The sequence below is a fragment of the Aulostomus chinensis genome, chromosome 11 (assembly GCF_037954235.1).
Source record: "Aulostomus chinensis isolate RoL2024-O1b breed Wild chromosome 11, RoL_Achi_v1.0, whole genome shotgun sequence".
NCBI classification, from domain to species: domain Eukaryota; kingdom Metazoa; phylum Chordata; class Actinopteri; order Syngnathiformes; family Aulostomidae; genus Aulostomus; species Aulostomus chinensis.
This window is the reverse complement of record NC_141330.1, coordinates 14327029-14338819: the sequence shown is the minus strand read 5'-3', so window position 1 is coordinate 14338819 and position 11791 is coordinate 14327029. Positions and strand designations below refer to the sequence as shown.

Genomic DNA, 11791 nt, shown 5'->3' with positions numbered 1-11791 from the left:
TCATTCACGCAGCTGGGAGAAGGGAACGCTCACTATGGGAAACGGGCAACGCGGCCACCACTGGAAAATCTGCACCATTCCTGCTGTCAGAATACAGAAAAAAATGCTCGATAATATCATCAGCCAAGTTCAAGAGCTCAATATTTCAAATGTTTCTGTCAGTTACAGACTTGACAGTTCACAACTCGCTACCCAAGCAGCTAATATTAGCGTCACAAAACCTGGACAAATTGAACTTCCTCTTAGACATGACAAACTGTGTTGAGTGACATCACAACTTCTCCCATTTTGTAAATAAGAGATACTGTATAAAATGACTTGGAACTTGTCTCGGCTTCATCAACTGAACACCTGAACAACCCCCAGTGTTCATTATTTCAACATGTTTTTGTGGTGTTCAATGGATTGTGATGTTGCTTTGTCTCTTCCTTTGTAATGTAACGTAATGATGATAATAATAATATCAAGAAAGTTGTCTCAAATTGGATCCACAGCACACATTAATCCTGATGTTATGGAGGTACTGTACTGTATATTTCTGAGGGCATATTAATCTGCTGGCCTACAGGCAGAAAGCATCCTTCTTGGTCTCCTTGAAGGGGGGCAGGTATAGTGATCAAATTGATACATACTGCAGTGTGTTGATGGACCAACAAGGTCATTCTCTCTCTCTCTCTCGGTTTGATTGACAGTTGGACGGTATGGGGTGGGTGAAACTCCCGAGGAGGGCTTCTCTGCACAATGCACAACAAAAATATACATATTATTTTTGACACATGGTTTCATCACTTTGGGATTGTGATTCTCCCTTAATGACACCTTTTGGCATGTCTCTAGAGCCCAGGACAGTGATAGGATGCTGATCTCTGCTGTCTCTGAGCAGCTGCATGCCAAACGCCTGGATTGGGGGAGTCTTCTTCTTAGTAACAGTTGAATATGTCCTCAGATTGTTGACAATTTTCCAAAACAGGCAAAATTTAAGTAGATGTGTCAGTGTTTTCAAGTCTTCTCCTTATTGTCTGTTAAATGTGTAAAAAAGTATCCTAAAGCAGAGGTCTTCAACAGGGGGTCCGTGACCCTTAAGGGTACTTCAGGGGGTCGCAAATTTTTGGTTTTATTTTTTATACACACGTATATATATGATTTTTTTTCACTTAAATTTTCCACAAGTTCAAATGTCTTTAAATCCAACATAATGTAGCAAACAGATAAATGGAGGCCGAAGACATTATCTTTCATTTAGCAACGCACACATCCAGCGACACTCAGGAGCTCTGTAAAGCTGGGTGCCAGTTCAGCCACAGTACCAGACTAGCCTGGAGCTTGACCCCCAAGCCTCCCATTGATATAAAAAGACACAATTATACTATAGTGTACAATTTATATCGAAGGAGGTCCCTGCACAAACTCTCCATCAGTTTAGGGGTCATTGGCCTGAAAACATTGAAGACCCCTGTCCTAAAGCATCTGTCAAGCTTGCAGAGAACCTACTGCAGCGGAAGCAGCAGATACATTGTAACATTTAGTTGTAGAACAAAAGAAGCCGTCGATGTTTGCGATATTAAAAGAAAGGATGCTGGATTGATCACATCAAACTTTATCATGCCCCTGAGGTCGCATCTGAAAAGATCATTTTGAGGTTAGCGTACATGTTAGCTTTCTGCGAGCTTTTTGAGATGATTAAAATGCTGTTGGCTGATTTGTTTTTAAGTTAAGTGTTATCCAATGCTGGCTTTGCCTTGTTGACTGTCACTCATGTTCCTGTGACGTTAGCTCCTAGCTAACATTCGCCTGAGAGAAAGACTTGGGAAACTGGCATAGCATTTGCAGATAAAAGGGGAAATAAAATGTAAGAAACTTTGATGTGTAAGAAGAGTTGCAAGCATCTCTCGAGATCACGAGTGTAACTTCTGCGTCTTGGGGTTGAGTCTTTTATCCACCACCAAAGCTTAGCAATCTGTGGTTTCTGCCTAGCAAGAAAGATATTACAGAAGTAGCATCAGAGCTATCAATCCAGCGTGTTTATTATTCTGTCAAAAGATTGTGGGTTTTAAAAGATTAACATCATGTGAGAACATCTGCTCACATCTGCTCCTGTCACATCCTCTCGCACCTCTACAGTAGCGTGCGTCGACAATCAGCTAACGGTCTCCCCCAGACGTGACACAAAAATGAACGACAGGTGTTCAGCTCAACAAGAGTGTATTAAAAGCAAATGTATCGTTAGTGTGTGTGTGTTAGAAAAACACACGATAATTTACAGCTCTATTAAGCAGGAGTGAAAATCATAATACAAAGGTTGTACAAGTGGAACAGTCCAGAGTTGAACTCCGGCTTGCCTCTCAGGTTTTCACAATACTCTGCTCTTGAATAAACTACATCTCCGGCATAGATTGGCATCACAACAAAAATGCAGAGGAAAACAATTTCGTGCTTGAAACTCCTCAGTTGGTTCCAACCTGATATTTACAGTCAGCCGACAGTAAATCACGTTGGTAAAAATGCTGCTACACTGCTCTCTGTGGGTTGAAACTGTAAAACATGTTGCACACTCTGGCCACACGCAGTAATCACTGATTGTGGAGAGTAGCTACAAATGCGGTCTCTCCAGGAACTTCTCAGCATGCAATCTGGAGAGAGAGAGAGAGAGAGAGGGAGAGGGAGAGAGAGAGAGAGAGATGAAGGTAGAGGACAAATCAACCAGGAGTTTGCGTGTGAAAGGGTATAAATTGTTGATCAAACAGCATCATGCGTCCATATTGGTGTACTCAATCATGAAATGGTTTGGTGGGATTGACTTCTCTTGGGTGTGGCCAGTGGAGCAGTAGAGTGAGTCACTAAGCAATTGCTTGCCCGCTGAATAAAAGCTAGGGCCTGACAAGGTTTCTAAGGACACACTGCATGTGTACAAAAATAATCACCACCCCTACAAAGCATTCAGCGCATTTTGTTGAAAACCCAGCCTCAGATAGGATGTTGATCCTGACAGGATGTATATTGCTGTTTTCCCTGGGATGGATTCCATAAACCGCGTTTCCAGGCTAACCTCGAAGTTTGGGCTTTCTTTTCTTTTTCTACAGTGACTTTGCAAGTTCTTGATGTGGCCCCAGACAGTTGAACCCTCAGTGACTGCGATGACTTTTAGCAGTGACATTTACACACAAAAAAGAGTAGACAAAGTCTGGTGATGAGAAAAAAAACTTTACGGAGACACATATTTGATAGAAAAATATAGAATAATGTCGAAAGCAGGAAAAAAATATTCCAAATCTATGTTCAAAGCCTCATATGTGATAATGCCATTTAACTCTGCTATTAAAAAAAAAAAAATCAGAAAAGTAGTTCCTATAATCAGTCGTAGTCGGTCCAATCAGGTTTCAGGAACTCTGTCCCAACAGTGTTGTAAAATACTTAGGAAAACACTCCATAACATTTCACCGCCCTCAAACACACACAGGACTGGCATGGCAGCTACACATGACATCAGCTGCCTGGTGGCTTCTATTTGTGTCTGACACAACGTGTGTTGATGACTCGGGCCAGCTCCTGTGGTTTAGGGTGTGGACCCTCATGAGCGGTCAACAGATCTGCCTGCCTGCAAAGAGAATCGCAAGGGACGTCATCGTGTTTAAGTGACACGGACAGAAGAGGCAGAATGGTTATAAGGTCTCTGAAGTCAGGAGCATCATGGGAAGGCTCACAGGGTCCAGATGTACCCCTGTTACAGTAAACCACAAAAGAATGAGAAATACTACATCACTGCGGTGTATTTGTCATTAAAATCTGGTGATTAAGCTGTTGAAGACTTGTAATTCCACTTCCACTTGACACCACCCCAGCCTGCTGTTAAACACTAGAACCAAAAACCCCAAAAAAAGCATATCAGCAAATAGATTCCTGTATTACAGTTCCACATCAGGTCAATCTGAATCCACTCTGATGTGCTTTCGAGCAAATGGATATTTTATCAGTTGTACGCCTGCATGATTCATGTCGGTCACACATTGACCTTTGACTGCCAAAATATTTTCAGTTCATTCTTGAGTCCCGGTGGATATTTGTACCAAATTTGAGGAAATTCCTTCAAGATCTTCTGATCTGTTTCAGTCATATCAGGTGACGGCAACTTTGACCTCCAACCGCGTTTTCAGTTAGTTAGGAAACGTTTTGTGGACAACTAAAGGGCAAGTGAGTGGATAAATGTGTCAAGTTTGAGGAAATTCCCTGCAGGCGTTCCTCCGGGCCACGTCTATTGCAGGCTTCCTTTTGGGTGTATCGGAGGAAGAATGTTGCTGAGTGATCATACATGTGATCACCCTGACTGATCAGCGGTGGCGGTTGTAGAGCTTCTCGTTGCTCATTCATAGTAATCAAGAGGCGGCCATGACATGAAGTATCTCATTTAACAGCTAAACCGTACACTAAAGGAGATCAGCACGGTCTCCTCACAGCAAGAAGATTCTGGGTTTGAGCCCCAGCTCAGGTACGTGGTCTTTCTGTGTGAGTCTTCATGTTCTCCTGTTCCTGTGTGGGTTCTCTCTGGTACTCCAGCTTCCTCCCACAGTCCAAAGACATCAAGAGAGGACGAGGCTGATTGATACTCTAAATTGACCGTAGGTGTGACTGTGAGTGTGAATGGTTGTCTGTCTCTATGTGTTGGCCCTGTGATGAACTGGTGACCTGTCCAGGGTGAACCCCGCCTCTCACCTGAAGGCTGCTGGGATAGGCTCCAGCCCCCCTGTGACCCTTAACAGGATAAGCGGTAGAAAATGGATGGATGAGTACACCAAAGTATATTTCCAAAGACATTTGAGGGGAAAAATTGGCTGAAAAAGTTAGGCTGTAAGAGGCTGACTGACCCATCGTGCACCGTGCTGTAATGGGACAAAAACGGTCAAGAAAAGGTAATAGTTAGTCGTTAGAAGTTAGTGGTCAAAATCTGAACAAATGCCTCTGATGCGCTTTGACTTCAACACACGGAAAAAAACGGTAATACGCCGTCGAGGTACGTGCTGGGTCACACCTCCATCTCGCTCCCCCGTTGCTTTGATTATTGGCCTCTGCAGTATCACAGAGTCGCCAGCAGAGGGAAGCATCAACATAAACTCAACAGGAGATGATAGGAGTTTGCAGGTCACATGCTTGAAATCCTCCACACTTTGTTCTTTTGGTTTTGTTTGACACTACGTTCTATTTTGTTATTTTTTCATTTTCCATGACTGTACAGTCTCTGATAAAAATTCTAACTTTAAACCTCAAAGCACAATTAAAAAATTATACAATTCAACAAGAACAACAGCAATAAAAAAGCCTAGGTGCATTACAATAGGTTGGATAGAATTACATTTTAGAATTTTGTCAGGAAATGATGGGTGTTAAAGTAAAGGTTAAACACTGTGCTGGTATTCTACATGGCGTTTGGGTAAGTTGATGTTTGGCGTGGTGCTCGTTGCAAACTGAAAGGAGCAAATCATAACATATCAGATGCCGAAAGTTTAGGATGTTTTTCTCTTGACAAACTGTCTCGTCGGATCTCCATGGTAAAAGAAAAAACAAAGCTTCCGAACGGAGGGCTGTTCCTGTCTTGGCCAACGAGACCACCGCCTTGCTCTTGACGCACGGCTGAGTCAACGGGGGCGCGCGTAATTGATAATTCTTAAGAAAAAAAAAAAAAAAGAGCGCGCACATGGCTTCACATCCCAGTCAACCCAGTTACTATAAAGACGCCCACCCCACACCAGAGCCCCATTGATAGGAGAAACACCGTGTGGATGTCTGGCACACTCCGACATCAGGCGTCAGGTAGAGTGACATTTTTTTAAAAGAAAATTTTTATGAATGGGGGGGTGGGGGGGTGGGGGGGTGTAATTAAACGATTATTAAAGAAGTTTTAATTATTTTGGGCGCTTGAGGAAATTGTATCTTTGGTTTCAATTGAGTTTATAGATTAATATAAGTGCTTGTTTTCTTTACTGTTGTGGTTCATCTATTTCTGTTGTTTTCCTTTGTTTTTAATTGTTGTATTTTTTTTTATCGCTCCTAGGAAGAGCAGCTATTTCTGTAGTCATAGAAGTGGATCCAGATAAACAAATAATGACTGGGTAGTTTGTGTTTAAATTGAAATAAACGCAGTCTTGTCTCGATATCAAACACATTTCAACATTTCTGCCAACAGTGAAAACTGATGCCTTGACTGAGTGAACTTATCGGCTATTGGCATTTTCTTGTGACTAGTTACTCGTTAACTAAGTCAACTGATTGTTTCTGTGCCAGCTGTAGGCTTTAATCAGAATATCTGTCTTAAAAGAAACTAGCTTGAAAGTTATAATTACAATTTAAATATAGACATTTAGTTTAAAAATATCTTTGAAAATTAACAGAGAAATGGAATAGACATGATGAAAGCAAATCATGGTTTGAACGGTGTAATGTGTTAGGAATTAAATGTCCTCTCTGCATCATATATATATATATATATATAAATAAACAAAAAAATTCCAAAAACATCCTTTACACATGTGCCTACTCACACGTGTCTCCGCATCCCTCAGGAACACAATGGAGCTGAAACCTTTACTGAAGAAGCTGGGCTCTATCGTCCGAGCCGTCCTCACCTTCCTCTTTGCACTGGCGGTCCTGGCTTTGATGATTTGGGCCTACGTAGTGGGTTATCCGCTGGTCACCTCCAGCTACAGAATCATCTCCTTCGGCTTTTATGGACTACTCCTCTCACTCCATGTGTTTGTCCAGAGTGTCTTTGCCTTCATTGAGCACCGGAGGATGAAAGCTCGCACAGAACCGTGCTCCTTTACCAAGACCATCGGCTTCACTATATCAGCGTACCAGGAGGACCCCATCTATCTGAGAGAGTGCCTCAACTCCATCAGGGCCCTCCAGTATCCGCCCGAGCTGCTTCGCATCATCATGGTGGTAGATGGAAACACAGAGGAGGACAGATACATGATGGAGATGTTCAGAGAGGTGTTTGCAGACCAAGACCCTGGTTGCTATGTGTGGGACAATAACTACCACACATGGGACCCCACCCAGGTCCAGCAGGATGAGGAGATGGCGATAGGAACCGGCTCAGGAGATGATGCTGACTATATCATGGTAGAAGATCCCCAGCGAAGTGAGGTGGAGCACTTGATCCAGACCAGGAGGTCTGTGTGCATCATGCAGAAGTGGGGGGGCAAACGGGAGGTGATGTACACAGCATTTAAAGCTCTGGGCTCCTCAGTTGACTACATACAGGTAGGTTATTTTTCTTCTTTTTTTTTCCAAAAATATCCTCAAAGAAAATGATGTGTTGGACCTTTGTCATGACACAACCCTGTGTCTGCCTCCCCAGGTGTGTGACTCGGACACTAAGCTGGACCCCCTGGCCACAGTGGAGCTGTGCAAGGTCCTGGAGAGTAACCCCAAGTATGGCGCTGTGGGAGGAGATGTGATGATTCTCAACCTGAAAGACTCCTACATCAGCTTCATGAGCAGTCTCCGCTACTGGATGGCTTTCAACATCGAGAGGTCGTGCCAGTCCTTCTTCAACTGTGTGTCCTGTATAAGTGGTCCTCTGGGTAAGGGAGTAACTTCTGTAGTAGAAAAGATTGCATGTGGTTTGTATTTTTTTTAACCTCACGTGAACTCATATTTCATTGAAGGTCTCTACAGGAACGATCTCCTTCAGCAGTTTCTGGAGTCTTGGTACAACCAGAAGTTTTTGGGAACTCACTGCACGTTTGGCGATGACAGACATCTCACTAACCGTATGCTAAGCATGGGTTACGCCACAAAGTAAGAATCCTCCTCACTGTATCGTGTGTAAAAATGACCTAAAATGTTACATCAATCTAATGGATTTTTTTTTTTTTTTATTTCTCTTCATAGATACACTGCTCGTTCAAAATGTTACACAGAAACGCCGGCTCAGTTTTTGCGGTGGCTGAACCAGCAGACTCGTTGGACCAAGTCTTACTTCCGTGAGTGGCTCTACAATTCAATGTGGTGGCACAAGCACCACCTCTGGATGACCTATGAGTCCATCGTGGCAGGTATCTTCCCTTTCTTTGTGACGGCCACCATCATCCAGGTGTTTTGGATGGGCTCGCTGTGGGACATCCTCTGGGTCTTGTGCTGTATCCAGCTGATCGGGCTGGTGAAAGCGGCGTACGCCTGCATCCTGCGCAGAGACGTTGTCATGGTGTTCATGTCGCTCTACTCAGCTCTTTACATGACTAGCCTGCTTCCCGCTAAGTACTTCGCCATCCTAACCATGAATAAAAGCAGCTGGGGGACATCAGGCAGGCGTAAAATGGTAGGCAACTACATCCCCCTCCTCCCCTTGTCAGTGTGGGCAGCCATTTTATTTGCTGGCTTAATTTTTTCCATCTACCAGGAAACCCAAGTGAGCTGGCTAACAGAAGCCAAAATAATGGAGGTGGATTTCCTGGTCTTTGGCTGTGTGGCCTATCTGATTTACTGGTTGATTATGATGCTCTTATACTTCGTCTGGTTCCGCAAGGCATGTCGAACACGCGCCAAAATTTACGCACTGAGTGTGTAGGCCAGAAGAGCCTGGTGTTGAAAGTTTATTTATTTGAATTCAGCATTTTAGTTGACTTATTTATTTTGTCTCTCATGTCATCAACTTGTGGGTTTCCATGCTTAACCAACAAAAATGAAAAATAAAAGTACTGTAATATCGGTGAAGTGGAAGTAACACAAATATCTTTCATATCTACAGTAGAAATTAACGCTGAATTTACACGAAGGTGTTACACATTTAAATTAGACTGTTGAGCACTTCAGCACTTCTCAGGATGGGAGAGTAAATCTTTCTTTTGATATTTATTCATTGATATCTTAAAACTGGATTTTCTGTTTGATTTGTAGTTAAGGGTTCTTGTGTTTTTTGTTTGTTTGTTTGTTTGTTTGTTTGTTTTTTTAAATGGAACTTGCTCATATATGTGCAAGTTGATGGAATCCAAACTCCTGGTATGGATACTTCAGTTTGATGACCACCTCCTCTTCTACTCTTTTGTTATTGCACTGGATCCTGGACGGCACTTTTTCTGCACAGTTGCAGACCTACTTGAAAATACTGATATAGTGAGTGCTGCACAGTGGGAATTTGATCGTGCTCGAAAATTCTATTCACATTATTTATCTTTGACATTGGAAAACATTTTTTGTGTGACCTCAAAAATTCTCTGCAAGTTGGATGTGTACAGATCGTCTCCCCTGATGTTGGGGAATTCAGTCCACTTTGTTCTCTGTTTCTCTGAGCCATGGCACAAAGTCCCTGATAAGCGACGACTCCCACTACAGCGGCACGGTAGAAGCACACCGAGCTTTTGATCGCTCAAGCATGTAATTGGTGCACTGCCTCTCCTGCATGTAATAAAGGAGTCTTGATCTCAAATATAAGGATTGAGATTTTATTTACTACAGGATATCAATGAGCAGAAAATGATACCTCTTAAAGACAAATGCACGGTGATACGGTGGAGCAAAACAATGGGGTTGTATTTTGTACTTTTGCTGTATATCTACTCTTTTGATATGTGAAGTATTGATGTACTATATAAAATATGCTTTGTTTAAAATGTTATACAAGGAATATTACACCAAAAAAACTACTCTTTTACTACTCTTGCAAGATACATATTATGACTGGATACTGTTAGAAAATGTGAACGAAGCAATGATAATAAAAACATGTGTTCAAATGAAAGAAATAAATATTTTTCTAACGTGTTCACCTCGAATGTATTTGGATCAAGTTCTTATTGTTCTCAATGATATATTATTTTCCACATGTCCACCGGTGTTATAAAACAAGGAATCATACAGGTAATTAATCAAATTTACACAATGATTGCAGTAAAAAAGACCTAACAGGGCTCAACATTAGTAGGCATTTAAAAGCATAGAATTCATGGTATGTTCAAGCCCAGTTCTCCTTTGTAACATCATATGAAGTATAGATAATGTATATCACAACTAACAATAACAGGTTAATATCACTCTGTGTTTAGCAGTTTTAACTTTACAAAACATTCTACATTTTTTATTCTATCAGGCAGCTTTGGGTCCGCTTTTTTTTTTTTTTTTGCTTCCTTTTTTTTTTAGTAGCATTCGTGATAATATGTAATTGTATTACTTCATGTGAGTAAATCCACCATTCCATCCATTTTCTCTACTGCTTATTCGTTAAGGGTCATGGGGGCCTGGGAAGTCTATCCCAGCTGACATTGGGCGAGAGGCGGGGTTCACCCTGGACGGGTCGCCAGTCCATCGCAGGGCCATCAGGCTCAATCAGGGGATCAGTCTCTTGCTCAAGGGTACTTCCACATGGTCACCGAGGGAAGTGAGGATCGAACCAGTGACCCTTCGGTTGCCACTCTACCCCTGAGCCATGCCCCCCCCCCCGCCTCCCTTGAGTAAATCCGCACAGTTCAGTAACATAAAAAACATCATATATCGCTGTATGAAACAACTAAACATATCGTAAGGTGCAACCTCATTTGAGAGCAGATATAGGACGTGTTATATAAGGAGCAAGTATGGTAGTTACATAAGTGAGCTGGGACGTCAGGTCTTAAATCACTCTCAAGTACCTGATGTGACAGAGTGAAGAACTGCGACATTTGTGCACATGATTTTACATATCATGTTGGGTGGAGCTCTTGCTTTTATATTGCTGGAAAAGGAGTAGAGGTCAGTTACTTGCTCAAGGAGGAAGAAAGCTGTCACCGTTCCACTGGAATTCAGGACTAAGATAACAAGAAAATCAATACGTTCTCTGGAAAAGAGAAAAGTGGTGACACTTGAAAACAAAGATCAACACCCACAATGTCTCTTTTTCTTTACTGTCAAGTGGACCTTTGCCACTAACCGTCACCTCACATGTACCCAATGTTTGTCCCATTCCCTTTCATGTGATATCTCAGGGACAGCTTGAGGGAATTCCTTCAAATTGGGCACAAACTTCCACGGGGACTCCGAGATTAACTGAAAAAAACTGTTGGTGGTCAAAGGAGAAAGGTCAAAGTCACTGCCACTTTCCATATCAAGAATATTTATACAACACTTGATTGGAATTCCTGCATCCACTGGGACTCAGGGAAAGTGAAAACTGTTGGTGGTTGTTAGATGAAAGGTCAAGGTCACTGTCATCCCACTTTAACGCAATGGTTCACCAAAACTTAGAAAGGCTTCTCTTCAAATTTGGCACAAACATCCAACGGGAATTCAGGATAAACTGAAAATTCTGGCCGATCACAGGACACGGTGAGAAGCACACCTTGTGGAGGCATACATTTAGCAATAAATAAAGGGCCTTTGATGGTAAATGGACTGCTTTTACTGGATATAGCACTTTTTTCAGTCTACCAAACACTCGTAACATTTTATCCCACATTTGCCCAAGAGGGCCCTTTGCCATGTGACTGACAGTGAAAGCTTCTGGAGAAATGCAGGGTTCAGTATCTCGCTTTTATTACAAGATTTCTGGAGGTGCTGTGCATCACACCAGTAACCAGGACAGTCACTCCACAGCTAAGGTAGCACCTGAACCATCCCTCCTCTTGTCTGGTTAGAACTGGTCCATGTTGGTCCACAGTTTCACGGCGATCCAGCGGCACAGGGAGGATAGAACATTCTCCTGATCCGTCAGCTGCTGGTGGGCATCAAGAGGAGAAGTAAGAACGACCACAAGACCGTTACCATCATCAGGAAACACTTCGGCCGCAGACACTATCAGTCAGATAGTCAGTGAGTCAAAACCTCA

At 42.5% G+C, this 11791-nt stretch overlaps 1 protein-coding gene across 2 annotated transcripts; it reads left to right on the top strand.

Annotated features, from left to right (window-relative positions):
* Positions 1-4279: 4279 nt before the first annotated feature.
* Positions 4280-9750, top strand: has1 (hyaluronan synthase 1). 2 transcript variants are annotated; one of them, XM_086217282.1, is made up of 5 exons: positions 4280-4483; positions 6552-7254; positions 7352-7577; positions 7662-7794; positions 7888-9750. In XM_086217282.1, the coding sequence occupies exons 2-5, from the start codon at positions 6559-6561 to the stop codon at positions 8561-8563; spliced, it is 1731 nt and encodes a 576-aa protein (XP_086073408.1). In that variant the 5' UTR covers positions 4280-4483; positions 6552-6558; the 3' UTR covers positions 8564-9750. The 2 variants fall into 2 exon arrangements, with proteins under 2 accessions (XP_086073408.1, XP_086073409.1); XM_086217283.1 differs by lacking the exon at positions 4280-4483 and adding an exon at positions 5764-5802.
* Positions 9751-11791: the final 2041 nt, after the last annotated feature.